The sequence below is a fragment of the Macaca thibetana genome, chromosome 8, assembly GCF_024542745.1.
Source record: "Macaca thibetana thibetana isolate TM-01 chromosome 8, ASM2454274v1, whole genome shotgun sequence".
NCBI lineage: Eukaryota > Metazoa > Chordata > Mammalia > Primates > Cercopithecidae > Macaca > Macaca thibetana.
The window spans coordinates 100083662-100101698 of record NC_065585.1 but is presented as its reverse complement, the minus strand read 5'-3'; the positions used below and the strand labels follow the sequence as shown (position 1 = coordinate 100101698).

General features: G+C 44.4%; 2 protein-coding genes across 6 annotated transcripts in view; both read left to right on the top strand.

The window, feature by feature from the left end:
* The window catches only part of POMK (protein O-mannose kinase), a 49094-nt gene extending 43474 nt beyond the window's left edge, over positions 1 to 5620 (top strand). The window contains exons 6-7 of one of the 2 annotated variants that reach the window (XR_007728101.1): positions 2403 to 2683; positions 4827 to 5620. The gene's annotated coding sequence lies outside the window, so the exon portion shown is untranslated. Of the gene's footprint in view, positions 1 to 2402; positions 2875 to 4826 lie in introns of those variants that run through there. The other variant, XM_050800425.1, reaches the window with a different exon arrangement.
* A 569-nt stretch (positions 5621 to 6189) lies between these two features.
* HGSNAT (heparan-alpha-glucosaminide N-acetyltransferase) overlaps positions 6190 to 18037 on the top strand; it is a 50417-nt gene continuing 38569 nt past the window's right edge. For 2 of the 4 annotated variants that reach the window (XM_050800391.1, XM_050800388.1), the window contains exons 1-2: positions 6205 to 6322; positions 11901 to 12016. In XM_050800391.1, the coding sequence (XP_050656348.1) occupies positions 6205 to 6322; positions 11901 to 12016 (234 nt within the window). Of the gene's footprint in view, positions 6323 to 9438; positions 9601 to 11900; positions 12017 to 18037 lie in introns of all 4 variants that reach the window. The other 2 variants (XM_050800390.1, XM_050800389.1) reach the window with 2 other exon arrangements.

Here is an 18037-nt window from a genome sequence, read left to right as displayed (position 1 = left end):
CATTCTCCTGCCTCAGCCTCCGGAGTAGCTGGGACTGCAGGCGCCCACCTCGCCTGGCTAATTTTTCGTATTTTTTAGTAGAGATGGGGTTTCACCGGGTTAGCTAGGATGGTCTTGATCTCCTGACCTCATGATCCGCCCATAGTGTTTATCTTTTTGAGACAGCCAGGTGGGAAGGGGTCCCCAGAGAAACTCCAACTGGCCTGCACACTGGTGTGCTTTGCATGTCTGTGTGGTTTGTAGGGAACTTCACTGCAGGCCTCCATCTTGTTTTACAATGTGGGGGCATGGCCTGTAACTCCCTGGTAAGGCTTTGTTTAGCAATCCTGCCTTAGGGAATGAGTTCCTTTCTGGTTTGATAGCTGCATGTTTTCCTAGCCCTGTCTCTTAAAGGATCCCACCCAGTGACTAGGGTTTCTTCTGCCTGTCTGTGTAACCAAATATATATATGTTGTGTATGATGTCTGTAAAAAGAGCTCTAATTAATCTGGCCTAAAGAAAGACAAGCGCTTATTTTTTTTAAAGAGAAAATAAAAGCTGTGGTACCTTCAGTTTATGTGACTTTAGTCTTTGAGAAATAAAAACAGCTTCTTTAAAGATTATTGGTAAAAAGCAGATGCCATCAAAATGTAAATAGGCGGACTAAATTATGCAGGTCAGATGCAAGATCTGCTAAGTGTTTAAGGTTATAAATTGCTTTTTGGGTTTTGAGAACTATTTGACTTGCTGGCTTCATAATTATTAAGGCCTGGGAACATATGGAACTAACCATGCCCTTAATTATGCTAGGAGTCAAACCTTGGCTGCATCTAGCACACAAAACAACTTACCAAGTTTTACATTTAAATTAAAAACTGCTAGGAGTTACTGTTTTAACATGTAATTGAGACTACTGGAAATAGATTTATATGTGAGGTGTGTTAAGAACAGTAAAAAAATTTTTTTTTTTTTTTTTTTTTTTTTTTTTTGAGACAGAGTCTTGCTCTGTCGCCCAGGCTAGAGTGCAGTGGCATGATCTCGGCTCACTGAATCCTCTGCCTCCTGAGTTCAAGCTGTTTTCCTGCCTCAGCCTCCCAAGTAGCTGGGATTACAGGCATGCACCACCATGTCTGGCTAATTTTTGTATTTTTAGTAGAGATGGGGTTTCACTATGTTGGCCAGGCTGGTCCCTAACTCCTGACCTTGTGATCCACCCGCCTCAGCCTCCCAAAGTGCTTGGGATTACAGGCGTGAGCCACCATGCCCAGCCAAATGTGTTTTTTTGTAAAAGGTTATAAGAAGGCATGGAAATGTAAATTTTTGCCTAGGGTTAAAGGATTGTTTTAAATTAGATAGGATGAAGTAGCAGGTTCAAACAAGTGGTGGAAGCATTGTGGAAATTTATCTTGCAAAGGGGTTCTCTATGTGAACATATTGACTAAATTTCAAAAGGGTATTATATGATTTTTCTGTAAATTGAGCATTGAAATAAAAGCACAACAAGGTATTCTTAAGGCACTAATCTGCTCTTCGGCAAATTTTGTAAAGAGTTATAAAGGTTTTTGCTTCTTTAAAATTTCTGAGTCATCATTTTGGCAAAATAAATAATTTAGGGTAATCTGGAATTGTGTTTCATAACATCAAGTGCTTTAAACCTCGAACATATTTAACAGCCTTCCCAAAATCAAACTTCAGTTTCAAAATTGTCTTTTCTGATGTTTGGCTTTTTGGATGGTTTGGAGTGCTCCTGAAATATCAAAAAAATAGGTAAATAGGATCATTTGACATGTTTAGGTACATGGGATTGCCAAAATGATGTTTAGTTTTCTTTAGGTTATATTTTTGTGAATAATGCTAATGTATGTTCCAAAATTGTATGGGATTTCTAAAATTCTAATTAAGTATATGCTATCAACCATAATTAAGGTTGTTATGTTAAGTTATTGTGAACTACAGAGATAGCCAAACTTCTTTGTCAATTGTGTTTCTAACTGCAACTAACCTGGACATTTTGCTATTCACAGACAATTGTTGTCTGGTTTTAATCATTTTCAAAAGATGGTTTATAATAAACAATAGGACTCTGGCAGGTACTCTCAAATACAGGTTTCTGATAACTTTGGAGATTGTCATGTTGGAATAAAGGAAAATGTACAGGACTCATAAAGAGCTGAAGTGTTCACGAATATCAAGCAAAACAAGAACTAAATGGACTGAACTCAAAGCTGAGGCAACCTTTTTGACTTGCTGGCAATATTGCTGATCCTTGTTTTTTTTTTCAGAGTCAGGGAAACTTATTTTAAACTATTTATGGTCTTTAATAATTGAGTGAGGTATACTCCTGTGAACAAGATTTGGAGCATGCTTGTTTCTCTTTGCCTGGTTCCTTTTTTTTTTGTGGACAGTCTTGCTCTTTTGCCCAGGCTGGACTACGGTGAAGGGATCTTGGCTCACTACAACCTCCGCCTCCCCGGCTCAAGCGATTCTCCTGCAGCAGCCTCCTGAGTAGCTGGGACTACAGGTGGGGGCCACCATGCCCAGGTACTTTTTGTATTTTTAGTAGAGATGGTGTCTCACTATGTTGTCCAGCCTGGTCTCGAACTCCTGACCTCAAGTGATCTGCCCGCCTTGGCCTCCCAAAGTGTTGGGATTAGCCATGAGCCACCGTGCCCGGCCTGGTTCCTCTAGAACCTGGAAACTATCTGTGAGTATTCTTAACTTATGGCAATACAGTTGTTTGGATTGGTGCGATAAGAATCCGTTTATCTTTTGTAACAAGACACAATTGGAAAAACTGGTTATTTTCCCAAGGCTTTGACTGGAAGGCTATGCTTCTGTTTAAAGAGTCAGTCTCGACTTGCAGAGCCAATAAAAGCCCAGTGGGGAAACTGGCCTAATACTCTTGTCTACACAGTCCCTGTATAGGGTTCCTGACCTGTGGTCAGTAAAGAATGTCACTTTCTAATGGGTCCCGGAGCTCCAAGTTTATCTTGGGACCTTAAGAGGAGAGGATCACCCAACCCAGGGTGTATTGTGGGACCTTAAGAGGAGAGGATTAGCCCAGCTCATGGCTGGGCTTGGCTTTATCTTACCTGAGATTCCTTGTGGAACAGAGTTCCATCAAAGCCAGTTCAAAAGGCCTTTGTAGAAATAATTATTCTTGCTGCACTTTATGTAAATAATCAGGCCAAGTGTAAGACTGAAGTCTATTTTGCAAATAACTGAGTCCTATCATAATTTCTTTTTTTTTTTTAAACAATGAGGACTGGAGAGAAATTATGTTCCAAAACTTATACATTTATCATTCAATTCTAAACTCAGTTGTTTTTAAGTTTTTGCCTACATTTTTAGGGTAACCCTGCTTGTGAACCAACCAGCAATCTCCAGCTACAGCTCAGAAAGAACAAGAGGGATGCGTAATGTAAAAAAATCTGGATTAGTATTCTAGTTATAAGCAATTATCCTGCAAATTCTGCCAGGCGATGATAATAAATAGGGTGCCCATCATCCAGAGGTTTCCTTTTGGGAAAGTAAGACCAAGGGAGCTAACCAAAGCCAAGCACCATGCACCCAAATCCTAGCAAGCATAACTATAGCCACCAGTTATCTGGGTGTGTCACAAGACATGCTTTTCTCTCCCTTGTTGGAGGACTCAGTTCCACAGTTTTTCTTTAGCATTTGGCTTATGAGAAGGAGTCCATGCAACCCCCCAACCCCTGAGCATAAGTGAGGTCTAAGGAATTCCAAGATTTCTGATGCAAGCCGCTTTGGCACTCATGGTAGCACTTGCCAAGGTTGCCAGGACTTGGGGATGCAAGAATGGAATAGGACGCTATTCCTTCTGTCCCTCACGTACCCCAGGTATCTGCCAGGAAGAGAAGGGAACCAGGGATGCCTGCTCCCCTCTTTCTATATGGGTAGCCATTTATCTTCAGTCTGCACCACTTTCAAATGCATCTTGAACCCTTCGGATTCCTTTGAAAAAATGCCTTCTTTTTTCCTTTCTCCTTGGTTCACAATTACAATGGTAATTGTGTCTCCATACTATGGGACGCTCTCCTCAGATGCATTTTTCAAACTGGAAAGAGTTAATTTCCCAAACCTTAAAGTGGCTGGCTTAGGATTGGTTTTAGGGGAAGGGAACCCAGAAGCCCAACATGCAACATGCCAGCAAAAGAGTAAAGCTGTTTACCATTCGGACTTTTGGCCCCCCTGTACAAATTGGTAAAAGGCCTCAGGATTTTTGAGCTGTCCTTATCCCTCCCCTTGTTTCTCCCCGCCCCTCCCCTTCCTTTGTCCCTCCCCTCCCCTTGTCCCTCCCCTCCCCTCCCTGAGACAGGGTCTCACTCTGTCACCCAAGCTGGAGTGCAGTGATGTGGTCTTGGCTCACTGCAACCTCCGCCTCCCGGGTTCAAACGATTCTCCTGCCTCAACCTTCTGAGTAGCTGGGAGAACAGGTAGGCACCACCAGGGCTGGCTAATTTTTGTATTTTTAGTAGAGACAGAGTTTCACCATGTTGGCCAGGCTGGTCTCGAACTCCTGACCTGCCAGGCTGGAGTGCAGTGGTGTAATGTCGGCTTACTGCAACCTCTGCCTCCCGGGTTCAAGTGATTCTCCTGCCTCAGCCTCCTAAGTAGCTGGGACTACAGGCACCCGCCATCACACCCAGCTGATTTTTTGTATTTTAATAGTGACAGGGTTTCACCATGTTGGCCAGGATGCTCTCGATCTCTTGACCTTGTGATCCACCTGCCTTGGCCTCCCAAAGTGCTGGGATTACAGGCGTGAACCACCGTGCCCGGCCATATGTGTTTTAATAACCCAGTTTGTCTCTTCCTGCTTCCAGGACATCAAACGGTCATGCAACTGGAGCCTTGGACCATGGACCCTTCTGCCGGGGATCCTTAGATAGGCCTATGAGGGAGATCTGATTGCCATTTTCCCAAAACAGTGCCTCCTGTCAGCAGGAAACAGCTAAGATCCTTCTTCGTCCCTATCCTTGTTCTAATGGCAGTTAGATGGACTTCTTTAGAAGGGGGAATGAGACAGCCAGATGGGAAGGGTTCCCTGGTAAAATTCCCACTGGTCTATGCACTGCACTGGGGCGGAGCCACAGAAGTTCGCTCCTCAGTTTACAGCTGGGAGGAGCCTGGCCCTCTTCCTCCGTGGAATCTGGGATTTAATCTGTGAGGTGGGGAGCCTACAACTAGAACTCTGGCTCTGCTGAGTCCCTGTTCCCCTTTTTCTTCCTTTACACCCAATAAAACCCTGCCTTACCCTTCAAATGGTCTGAGAGCCTAATCTTTCCTGGCGTGTGACAAGGACCCCCACCGTCCCGCATCATTTTCATGTGTGCCTTTGTATTTTCCTTACACATATGGATATCCCTAAACAACATACATTGTTGTTTTGCTTTATATAAGTTATTACAAAGGCATTCTGCAATTTGCATTTTCCCCAGCCTTGTGTTTTGAGATTCATCCATGTGGATGCGGGAAGCTGTAGAGCACTTCGCCTGCTGTGGGGCAGTTTGTTTTCTCGCTGGTGAACATTCAGCTTGACAAGGTTTTGCAATTACAAACACGTCTGCTATAGGTATTACTGTACTCGTCCCTTATACCTGCGATAGCGTCTCCCGGAATACAGCCTGGAACGGGTGTGCAGACTCCTCGGCCTGCTCCCTTCCACTTTGTCAGCCTGGCCTGGGGCTCTTCCAAGAGATGGGGCCGCTTGGTGGCTTCTAAGTCGTGCCTCTCCCTCTGGGTAATAAACGCCTTGGGGGCAGGGACTCTGCAGTCTTGCTTACTGAGGCGTTTTCCAAAACAGGGACCGAGGCTCTGACACCCGTGCGGAGAGTGGCTGGCTGGCGCGGGAGTTTGGCAGAATGCGGCTGGGGAAGGTGAGGCGGGGGAGGAAGGCTCCTAGCCTGCAGGGGCCTCTCTTCCGGCCGTTTCTCCTCCCGAGGACAAACAGTCCCAATGCAGGGGCGCAGAGCGTTGGCTTCTTTCTTGGCCAGCTCCCCCAGGGCAGGGCCTAGCATGGCCCGGCCCGGCCCGGCCCCTGGGTTCCCCCGCCCGCGGCTCCCGGGCGCCTCCGCCTCCCGCGGTGACTCAGGCGGCGGTGACGGCAGCGGAGGGGGCATGACGGGCGCGCGGGCGTCCGCGGCGGAGCAGCGCAGGGCGGGGCGCGGCGGGCAGGCAGGGGCGGCCGAGCGGTCGGCGGGCATGAGCGGTGCGGGCAGGGCGCTGGTCGTGCTGCTGCTGGCCGCGTCAGTGCTGAGCGCCGCGCTGCTGGCCCCCGGCGGCTCTTCGGAGCGCGATGCCCAGGCCGCGCCGCCTCGAGGTGAGTGCACGCCTCCTACCGCCGCCCGGCCGGCTCCGAGCGCGGCGTCTCCTCCCCGCGGCGCCGCCCCTACCTCCGTGCGCGGCGCCGAGGGCTAGGCCGGGCCGGAACCGCCCCCACGGCCCAGGCTATTTCTGCGACTTCGCGGTCCCACGCCCCAGACCGGAGGCCGGACTTCGGGCTGCTGCGGCCGGGCCCAGCGGAGGCGGGGGAGGGGGCGGTTCGGGCCGCGGCGGAGTGGCACCTGGGCGCCCAGGCGGCGCCCACCCCTGCAGAACCTGCGTCCCGGCGCCTTCGGTCTAAACAGAGGCCTCGGATCGGGACGCTGGGAACTCCCCACACTGGCAGCCAGGAGGCGGGCCAGCCAAGGACCGGGGCGGGGGGGGCTCGGACTCCCCCTGCACCCAGTCCACTGTTCGCAGGGACTTAGAGCAGGGTCACTTCCCCGAGGGCCTAGCCCCCGAGGACGTGGCGCCGGAGCCGTGCGACCCATTGGCTTCAGCGGGTGGGAAGTCCGGGGCCGGGACGCGCTTTTACCCCGCGCTGGGGTTGAACCCGCGTAGATGTGCGGCGGGTGAGGAACCGCGGAGAAGGCGGTGGGGGCGCGGCCTGCATGCAGCCTGGTCCCGGGCGAGCCCTTCGCGCGTCTCCCCTCGGCGCGTTTTCCCTCCAGGGTGACTGGGAAGCCGCCGCCTCCGAGTCGGGGTCGCGGCCTGGGAGGGGCTGGGCTGGGCGCTTTTGCCGGGGCCCCGGCCCCGGGCCCCGGGCTCCTGTCCAGTGCTCTGGCTTAAGAGGCGCTCAGCTCAGCCTGTGATTGCACAACTGGCTACGATGACAAATACAGATTCCAGGCCTCCATCTAGACCCCTGGACCGGGGAGCCCCAGGCCTTAGGAGGTCCTTCGCACACGCCCCTCCCAGAGGGGTCGGGCAAGCACCGCAAACCCCTTTGGGTAGAAGGGTCCACACCTGGGACGGTGGGAATCAGCTGCTTTTCTTTCCCCTTTCGCGCCCTTATCTTGGTCATAATACGAAGTTTTAGTGTCTGTGTATGGAGTTCAAACGACCCCTCCTCCCCAGGCAGAAGCTGGAGGAGAAATGCGTCGTGAATTTTGGAAAAGCGGCTCAGCGGATTACATTTTGTGTGCTCCTTGATTCACCCAACCTGGATCTCCTGCCCTCCCCTCCTTTAAAATTGCAAGGACCCCGGGGAGGTTATGTAATCTGCCTGATCACAATTGTCAGGGACTGATCCCGCTGAACGCTCTTTGCATTTTAGCACCAGTATTAGCTTATCAAAGGGCACTTACTTTAGGTAGAGGTGATTTGTAAATAGTAATCACTGGTAGTGAAGGGAAGCCGCGTTGAGACCGCAAGGCTTTTCCTGCCGCGTGGAGCCCATGTTTGGGCTGCACAGCTTTCCTACTAAAAACGTCATCCATCATCTTCCTTTTTGAAAATTCAGCATTTACTTGAAAAAAAAAAAAAAAAAAAAAAAAAAAAAGTAGACTATGTCTTTAAAAATATGCCCAGCTAAGATAACTCACGAGAAGAGAGCTAGACCAGAAATTAAATACTTGGAAAGGAAATAAAAGTGTAATACACAAGCAGCACATTTATCCCCCCTCTATTGGAAGGTGGCTTTATTTGGTTATTTGCCCACCAAGACGATGTAGACCAGAGGAGAGAGAAGGAATTAATTGTTCTTTTGTCGGTAACGCTCTGTGGGTATTGCCCTGGAATTTCTTAGGTCAGCTGCTGTGTGGGAAGGTGACAGCTTTTTCTTGAAGCTGAACATCAAGCTCAGTTTCGAGGTCATATTTGATGGCTTAGTAATTGGGTCCTTTGGTCATGTCTGTAAGTGATACAGACTGTTATTATTATTTTAAAATAACCACATTCAAATAATGCAAAGTAAAACAAAAAAGGTGTCAAAATCCGCTGGCTTTACTCTGACAGTCTCTAGCTGTGGTTCCCTAGCTGTGTTCCTCACCCTCGGCTGCACAGTCGAATCCCTTTGGGAGGTTCGTTGTTTTTTGTGGGAAATTTAAAAAATCATGCTGATTGGGTAGAGATTCTGATTTAATTAGTCTGGAATGGGGCCAGGGCATTGTTAACTTTTGTTGTTTTTTTAGAGCTTCCTGAGGTAATTCTGACATTCACTGAAAACTGAGCCCCTCTGCACATTCCCAATAGCATAGTTAGTAACAATGACAATGAAGAGCTTTCAGCCTAAAATTCATGTGGATAATCTAAGTATAAAACAAGTACCTTATTCCGCTCACCACCAGAGGCTTAGAGAAACATGAGTACACACAGTACTTATTCCATCTACGACGGGATGATGGTATGTGGAGAAATTACGAAGGAAAAGCTCATGGCTTCATCGTCTATTGGCCATGATCAAGTGTAGGAAAAAGTCTACAGAGAGTGACTAGAAATTTGAAAATGGAAGCCATTAAAACTGAAGAAGGGAAATGAAAACTTTTAAAACAATGATGACAAATTGACAAAAGATTTAATATTTTTGTCTGTAATGTAGAAAAGTTATGCAAATACCTCAGAAGGTGTCAGGGATTAAATAAAAGTGGTTAAATAAATAATTCAAGAATTCATATGAAAGGCACATACTGATGGTAAACATTTGGAAAACATGTTCAAACTAGTTAATCACAAGTTCAAAACTAAAATAATTAGGACGTGCCATTTTCTATCCACCAGGCTAACAAATGAGGAAAACATGGAAAAGGCTAATCAGGCTGGGCTGATAGGGAGGGATCTGTTGAGGCTCAGGAGACTGGTTAGCGGTTAGGTGCACAGTTAGACTGACCTCAGCTTAAATCCTGGCTGATAGTAGGTGACCTTCAGATGCCTCATCCCAGAATGGAGACACCAGGAGCTATTTCTTTTTCTTTTTTCTTTCTTTTTTTTTTTTTTGAGACAGAGTCTCGCTCTGTCCCCCAGGCTGGAGTGCAGTGGGGTGAACTCAGCTCACTGCAAACTCTGCCTCCCGGGTTCATGCCATTCTCCTGCCTCAGCCTCCCGAGTAGCTGGGACTACAGGCGCCTGCCACCATGCCTGGCTAATTTTTTTTTTTGTGTGTGTGTATTTTTTTAGTAGAGAGGGCGTTTCACCGTGTTAGCCAGGATGGTCTCGATCTCCTGACCTCATGATCCGCCCGCCTGGGCCTCTCAAAGTGCTGGGATTACAGGCGTGAGCCACCACGCCCGACTCACCAGGAGCTATTTCACAGAGCTGTTGGGGCCTGGTGATTCTTTGGTAAGTGTGGTTCTTTGTATTATCTGGGAGATCTCAACCATCACAGTTGTCGTTAGAAATCAGCACGCCTAAATTGGAGAGAAATGTTGTAAAGCATATCAGAAGCTATTCAAAAGCCTGTTTTTGGTTAAAGATTTTACTCTTGGGCCCAGTGTGGTGGCTCACGCCTGTAGTTCTAACACTTTTGGGAGGTCGAGGTGGGTGAATCACTTGAGCCCAGGAGGTTGAGACCAGCCTAGGTAACATGGTGAAACCCTGTGTCTACAAAAAAATACAAAAAAAAAAAAAAAAAAAAAATAGCTGGATGTGCTAGCATGTTCCTGTAGTCCCAACTACTTGGGAGGCTGACGTGGGAAGATTGCTTGAGCCCAGGAGGTTGAGGCTGCAGTGGGCCACTGCACTCCAGTCTGGGAGACAGAGCAAGACTCTGTCTCAAAAAAAAAAAAAAAAAAAAACTGGATGTTCCGATCCTGAAGAGGCTCTGTTGACCTCTGCATTGGTTGGATGTGGCCTGGATCACTATAACATCCATGTGTTGAGCACTTGTTTTATTTCTGTGCCAACCGTTTCGTATGTGGTCAAGTTTAGCTTTCCCAACGGTCTCATGAAGCACATACTCTTATGACCCTTAATTTATTGGTGAGGAACCTGAGGCAGGTTGTGGTTCAGATTCAAGTTTAAATTGAATTTATCCCACTATGTCATACTCCAGGTCCCAAACCTTGCTTCCATTGAAAGCTTTCCAGGAGACCAAAGAACAGAAAAAATGATTGTGAAAGCTTTCTTTGGCCTAGAGAACAAAAAACTGTAGTGGATTATTAAGAGTTTTATACTGCAGGGCTTGTCTTCACTGAGAGCTAAATAAGGGTAAATTAAGATAAACTTAAAAATGAGGGATTGAGGCCCAACACAGTGGCTCACACCTATAATCCCAGCACTTTGGGAGGCTGAGGTGGGCAGATCACGAGGTCAAGAGATCGAGACCATCTTGGCCAACATGGTGAAACCCCGTCTCTACTAAAAATACAAAAATTAGCTGGGTTTGGTGGTACGTGTCTGTAGTCCCAGCTACTCGGGAGGCTGAGGCAGAAGAATGGCTTGAACCCGGGTGGTAGAGGTTGCAGTGAGCCGAGATCGCACCACTGCACTCCAGCCTGGGTGACAGAGCAAGAGGGATTGAGCTGGCTATGTGAAGAATTCCCGATTCTGCCATTCAAATGAGTGACTAGGGAGCCCAGAGGAAGCTTTCCCATTACAAAATAGAGAACCGAGTTCTTACCTTCCTCATTGTGTTATTAAGTAGTTCCCCATTTTTTTCTTTTGGGTAAATTTACTTAGAGGATAAATTAACTTCTCTTTTATATAATATCATATAAACGGCCAGTTGGTTGAAATGAACCACTTTGCTTTGACTTTTGACAAGAGCAGTTCACTCTATTTTTCCTACCAAATTGGCACACATGATTTTAGAATGTGTGTCATCTTTCTGTCATCCTCAGAACATCATCTAGTGAACTGGTGAGCTGTGTGATGAGTGAATCCAGGAAGCAGTGAGTTTCTCTGCCCTTCAGACTGAGGCTTGTCTTAAAACTATCTCCTTACCCCTCTCCGATCTGCCATGAAAATTAGGAGATTCCAAACTCCGAAACAAAGTGATAGAAAGCAGCACTTCTTAAACTTTCGAGGCACGTGCACCCCACCCCTGGGCCTTGCTAACCTGTCTGACTCAAGTGAGTTCTGCATTTCTAACAAGCTGCCTGGCTACAGTCGCAGCTGAGTAACATGGTAGGGGAGAAAGCTTGAACTTTAGAGTCATACAAATTGGGTTCATATCAGTGATTTCATTGAAAAACCGTGACCACAGACAGTTAGGTAATTCTTGAGAGGCTTAATTTATTCATCTGTAAAGGCGGGGGGAAATACCTAGCTCATGAGATTGTCATTACTGTAGGGAAACTACTAAATTCAGTACATGTCACATCTTAGCACTTGATGAATATAAGTTCCTCACACGATCCTTTGATGCACTAGATGTGAGTGGTGTTGACTGAATCCTCTTTTGTAGTAGAGACATCTGTGCAAAAGGAGACCTGCGTGTGTGTGCACATGCATGCACGCACATATATCTGCACATACACAAAGTAATGTGTGGGAGACCACAGAAATCCCAGAGTGTAGGGTTTTGAGAAGCACTACTGGAAGCAACTGTTCACATGAATGTACTTTGTCTCTAACACATCTTTCGGTTACCTTCTTTTTTTTTTTTTTTTTTTTTTTTAACTTTTCCTAATTTTTACCAGACTTAGACAAAAAAAGACATGTAGAGCTGAAGATGGATCAGGCTTTGCTACTCATCCATAATGAACTTCTTGGGGCCAACTTGACTGTCTACTGGAAATCTGAATGCTGTTATCACGTATGTATCAGTTCACACTCAGTTCTGTTTGCTTTGGGGCTTGTTTGATATGATCCTTAATGCTTTCATATCTAAAGCCCCTCACAAGTTAATTTCAGTTTTGCACCTAAGGAAACAAAGAAGCTATATAAAGAATCAGAAGAAATACAGTCAGAGGAGGATGCCTAGGAATGCACAGCATCCATTTTTATCTTTTCATCTACCCATCCTTTAAAAAAGCAGTTCTCAGGGATGAACAACCTTGATAGACTATGTTTTATTTTCCTCCCCTCTAGTGCAAAACCCTCTTGCTGGACCAGAGAAGGAAGGAGTGGGACACCAGGGTATTCTCCAGGGGCCAGCAGAGTGGGCAGCCAGCAGGAAGGTGCAAGTTGAGGGAGTGGCAGTTATTCCGAGGCCCTGCCTCCATGATGATAACAAATGCGTTTTCTCTGAAGGTTTTACTCCTATTCTAGACCTTGTTGCTTTTAAGGACAAGGCTATTCTTTTATGTAAAATAAAATACTCTACTATGTAACCATAAAAAAAGAACGAAATCATGTCCTTTGTAGCAACATGGATGCAGTTGGAGGCCAATATCCTAAGTGAATTAACACAGGAACAGAAAGCTAAATACTGTATGTTCTCACTTCTAAGAGGAGCTAAGCATTGGGTACTCATGAACATAAAGGTGGGAACAGGAGATACTAGGGACTATTTGAGCTGCAGTACCCAAGCAGTACTGAAAAACTTGGGTACTACAGCCGAGCAGTACCTATATGGCTGAAAAACTACCTACTGGGTACTGTGCTCACTGCCTGGGAGACAGGATCATTCAGGTCCCAAACTTTAGTATCATGCAATTACCCATGTAACAAACCTGCACATGTGCCCCTAAATCTAAAATAAAAATTGAAATGATAAAATGTTTTTACTGGGCACAGTGGCTCACGCCTGTAATTCCAGCACTTTGGGAGACTGAGGCGGGTGGATCACCTGAGGTCTAATACCAGCTATGTGGGAGGCTGAGGCAGGAGAATCACTTGAACCCGGGAGGTGGAGGTTGCAGTGAGCTGAGATTGCACCGTTGCACTCTAACCTGGGCAACAAAAGCAAAACTCTGTCTCAAAAAAAAAAATTTTATTGCCAAATTGAGAGCTTTATTATACCTACCATCAGAGGATGAATTTTAATTTATATTGGGTGACTGTTTACTGTAAATGCTTTAAAAAACAAACTTAAAATCTCCAGTGTGGGCACCAGCTGAAAAGATGATGGAGCAATAGGTGATACCTTCTCTATTTGAATAAACCTACTGAAAGCTCTGTAAAGTAATATGAAACAAGCAAAAGTCTATTAAGAAAAAGTAGCTTAAGACAAAGAAAAAATTTATTGGCCCACAAGAAGAACCTAAAAGAATCTTGAAAATAATCAACAATAGCTGAAATTAAAAAGTGACAGGAATCAGATACTTCAGTGAATGGGCAAAATGTCTTCTAAAGACAATAAGGGTCTAAAATCCACAGAAAAACAAGTTGAGCAGGGAAAAGACTGTTGTCAAGGTGTTAGGTGTAGGGCAAGTAAGACCATTATTAGAATAAAACAAATAGGGTCACTGGAGTACAACAATGATGCTATGGACAAATTAAAGAATTAAAAAAGAGGCCGGGCACCACTGTAATCCCAGCACTTTGGGAGGCCAAGGAGGGTGGATCACCTGAGGTCTGGAGTTCAAGACCAGCCTGGCCAACATGATGAAACCCCATCTCTACTAAAAAATACAAAAAATTAACTGGGCATGGTAACAGGTGCCTGTAATCCCAGCTACTTGGGAGGCTGAGGCTGGAGAATCACTTGAACCTGGTGGGGGCGGAGGTTGCAGTGAGCCGAGATCGTGCCCACTCTAACCTAGGCAACAAGAGTGAAACTCCATCTCAAAAAAAAAAAAAAAAAAAGAATTAAAAAACAGGAAAACAGACCATGCACGGTGGCTCACTCTTATAATCCTAGCACTTTGGGAGGCCTAGGTGGGCAGATCATGAGGTGAGGAGTTTGAGACCAGCCTGGCCAGCATGGTGAAACCCCATCTCTACTAAAAATACAAACATTAGCTGGGCACAGTGGTGTGTGCCTGTAATCCCAGCTACTTGGGAGGCTGAGGCAGGAGAATCGTTTAACCCCGGGAAGCAGAGGTGGCAGTGAGCTGAGATTGAGCCACTGCACTCCAGCCTGGGTGTCAGGGTGAGACTCTGTCTTAAAATAAATAAATAAATAAACAAACAAACAGAAGAATTAACTGCATGAGACTTAAGAAAAAAATTGCCAATTTATTTAAAAGAATGGAGATAATTATGTCAGGAAAATGTATAAAGAAGTGACACAGGGTTTGTATTTAATCATAGTAGTAGAAAATATCCCATTATAGTAAAAAAGATTTTAGCCTGGAAACTGGAAAGACACTTATGACCCTTTTAAGATTAACCAGAGACTAATAAAATTTGTCTAGATAGAAACTTTGAACATAAATTTTGAACTTTAATGATAATTTTAAAAATTTTAAGCAGATGTAGGTTTTAGGAAACACAAGCATGTAAAAAGATGCAAATGATAATAACTTTGTATATTCAGTATACCAGATAATAAAAATCTGGGGCTGATGGAAGGATATCTTTAAGATATTTAAGGTGAAGATATGCCCAAGAGGTCAGTTACTAGCTGAGTTGAAGAATTTCCTGTTCTGTTTCCTGCTTTATCTTACTTCCTTAAAGTAGAAAGACCATTTATTTTATTTATTTATTTATTTTAAGACGGAGTCTTGCTTTGTCGCCCAGGCTGGAGGGCAGTGGAACGATCTCGGCTCATGGCAACCTCTACCTCCTGGGTTCAAGTGATTCTCCTGCCTCAGCCCCCCGAGTAGCTGGGATTACAGGCACCCATCACCGCGCCTGATAATTTTGTATTTTTAGTAGAGACAGGGTTTCACCGTTTTGGCCAGGCTGGTCCTGAACTCCTGACCTTGTGATCCGCCTGCTTTGGCCTCCCAAAGTGCTGGGATTACCGATGTGAGCCACCGTGCCTGGCCAGCATTTAGTTTTTATAAGTAAGATGTTCTCAGTATGGTAAACAGTTAATGTTTCTGTATCTTTAAAATATTACTAAAAAAAGAAGACTGAGCCATGTGAGGTAGTTCACACTTGTAATCCCAGCACTTTGGGAAGCCAAGACGAGATGATCACTTGAGGTAGGAGTTTGAGACCAGCTTGGGCAACAAAGTAAGATCTCATCTCTTTAAAAAAAAAAAAAAGAAAAAAGAAAAAAGAAACAAGACTGTACAATGTGGAAAATACGTAAAAAGAAGATATTGTGAATATTTAAAATTGCTTTTGAAAAGAGAAGAGCTACACATACATACATTGGTAAATAAAGTATTAAAAACTAAAATATATTATTGCACTCATAAAGAATACAATGAAAACTTGTACTTTTTGATGAAGTAGATGTTAGAATAAAAGGGGCTAGTTAAGCATTTGCATAAATAGTAAATACTAATACTAAAATATGAACACCCTAAATAAAAATAAATTTATGTGGGTCCCCAAAGTACATCAGAAATAATGGTAGCAGCTAATAATACAAAGCAAAGTCATAGTAGAGACAAATGATAAGATACTCTTATCAGGGCAAACATTTGAAGGTTTCATCATAGAGCTGGTGAACTGAGCTGAACAATGTCAGGAGTGAGGTGGTTAAGAGCTTGGATTCTGCAGTCCGAGTGTCTGGTTTAAATCCCACCTCTGTCACTTGTGTTACTTTGGGTATGGGAGTTCTTACCTTCTCTCTGCTTCTCTTCCCCTGTGAAGCTGGAAAAATAATGGAACCTGCCCCTGAGCTCCCTGGGAGCGTTTCGTGACTGAGTACCTATAAGCTGAAGCAGAGCGAGACCTCTCCATGTGTCAGTATTACTGGCAATAGACATAAGTAACATATGTGGCAGAAATTAAATGAAAAAAGTAGATAAATTCAAATTCAAAAATTCCTGTATGTATTTGTTTCACAAAACACTCATCCTATGTTAAGTCAAAAGAGACTGAATAAATTTTAAAAAGCAGGGATTATATATATATTCTACCTCATACCTCTGCACAACAAAGAAACAAACTAATAAGGGTTATAATATAAATACGAGCATTTCTTAGAAAATCTTTAAATCAGGCCAAAGCAATTCCTATGAAAAAACGCATGTAAATGTTCATAATAATAAAGATGATGGTAATAGAAATCGCAGCTACTGTTTTCCTGAGGACTTGTTCAGTGTTTTAGGTCTGTCTCATTTAACTTACAACACTCCAATAGAGAGATTCTATGCAGGAGAGAGGATTTGCTGGAGATACTGAAATTAAGAAAAATACAGTGACTTTTTTTGGGTTACCTAGCTGTTAGGTGGCAGAGCTACAATTCACCCCTTCTTGTAGCTTTGGAGGTTGGTCTTTATGTTAATTGGAAAGAAAAGGGGAGGCTAGACACAGTAGTTCATACCTGTAATCCCAGCACTTTGGGAGGCCCAGGTGGGCAGATCACTTGAAGGTTAGGAGTTTGAGACCAGCCTGACTAACATGGTGAAACCCCGTCTCTACTAAAAATACAGAAATTAGCTGGGCATGGTGGTGGGCGCTTGTAGTCCCAGTTACTCGGAGGCTGAGGCAGGAGAATCACTTGAACCTGGGAAGCGGAGGTTGTAGTGAGCTGAGAGCACGCCACTGCACTCCAGCCTGGGTGACAGAGTGAGAGTCTATCTCAAGAAAGAAAAGGGGAAATGCAAAGCTATTCAGTAGGGATCTCAAGGTTTTTGAAAGCAAACAGTGTAATCTTCGAAACAAAAAGGAAAAGAAGCAATAATATTAATAAATACATAAGCTAGAAATTGAGAGCTGAATCGAAGTAAGAACAAGCTGAGAAATGATTTTTTGTTTTTGAGGCAGAGTCTTGCTCTGTAGCCCAGGTTGGAGTGCAGTGGTGTGTGATCATGACTCACTGCACTCTCAAACTCCTGGGCTCAAGAAATCCTTCTGCTTCAGCCTCCCAAGTAGCTAGGACTATAGGCATGGACCATGACACTTAGCTAATTTTTTATTTAAAAATCTTTTGTGGAGACAGGGTCTTGCTGTGTTGCTCAAACTGATTTGGAACTCCTGGCCTCAAGTGATTCTCCTGCCTTGGCCTCCCAAAGTGCTAGAATTACAGGCATGAACCACAGATCTGGCTGAAAATGATACATTTTAATGAGAAAAATACAGGTTAAATGGAGAGATAGCCAATAAGCATTGATATCAAGACTAAACAGGAAAAATGACAGTGTTTCCCAAGTTAATTCATATACTTAACACAATTGTTGTTAATTTGTAAATAGAATCCGTTATGTAGTCTATATAAATAATTTCAAAATTCATATGGAAAAGTAAATGAGTCAGAGGATCAAAAGATGGCCCAAATTGGTCCAAGTATTGTGGGCTATTGTTAAGCTGATTTGACATTGTCTCCCCCAACAACCATGCTTGACTAGCTTAAAAGAAAAAAAAAATGGCCCAAAAGGAGATTGGGCAATGTGGAGACTTGCTGTATTAGGTAACATATATTGTGAGGCCATAATTGTTTATGTAGCCAAAAAAGAGAAATGAAGACTAACAGACCAATGTAAGTGTGAGAAGCAGAATCTAATTCGTGTAAGAACCTAGAGTATTATAACTAAGACCATGGGGAAAGGTATTTAAAATTACTGTATACCATGTATCAAGTACTCCAAGAGGATTCAAGTTAAAACGTAAATGCACAAACTGAAAAAAATTTTAAAAGGCAGAATAGATTTTTAAAAAGTTTTATTTTTTTAATTGACACAATAATTGTACATATTTATGGGGTACAGTATCTCGAACTGCTGAGCTCAAGTGATCCCCCTGTCTCCCAGAGTGCTAGGATTACAATCCTCCCAGAGTGCTAGGATTACAGGTGTGAGCCACCATGCCCAGCCAATGTACATGTTGGGTA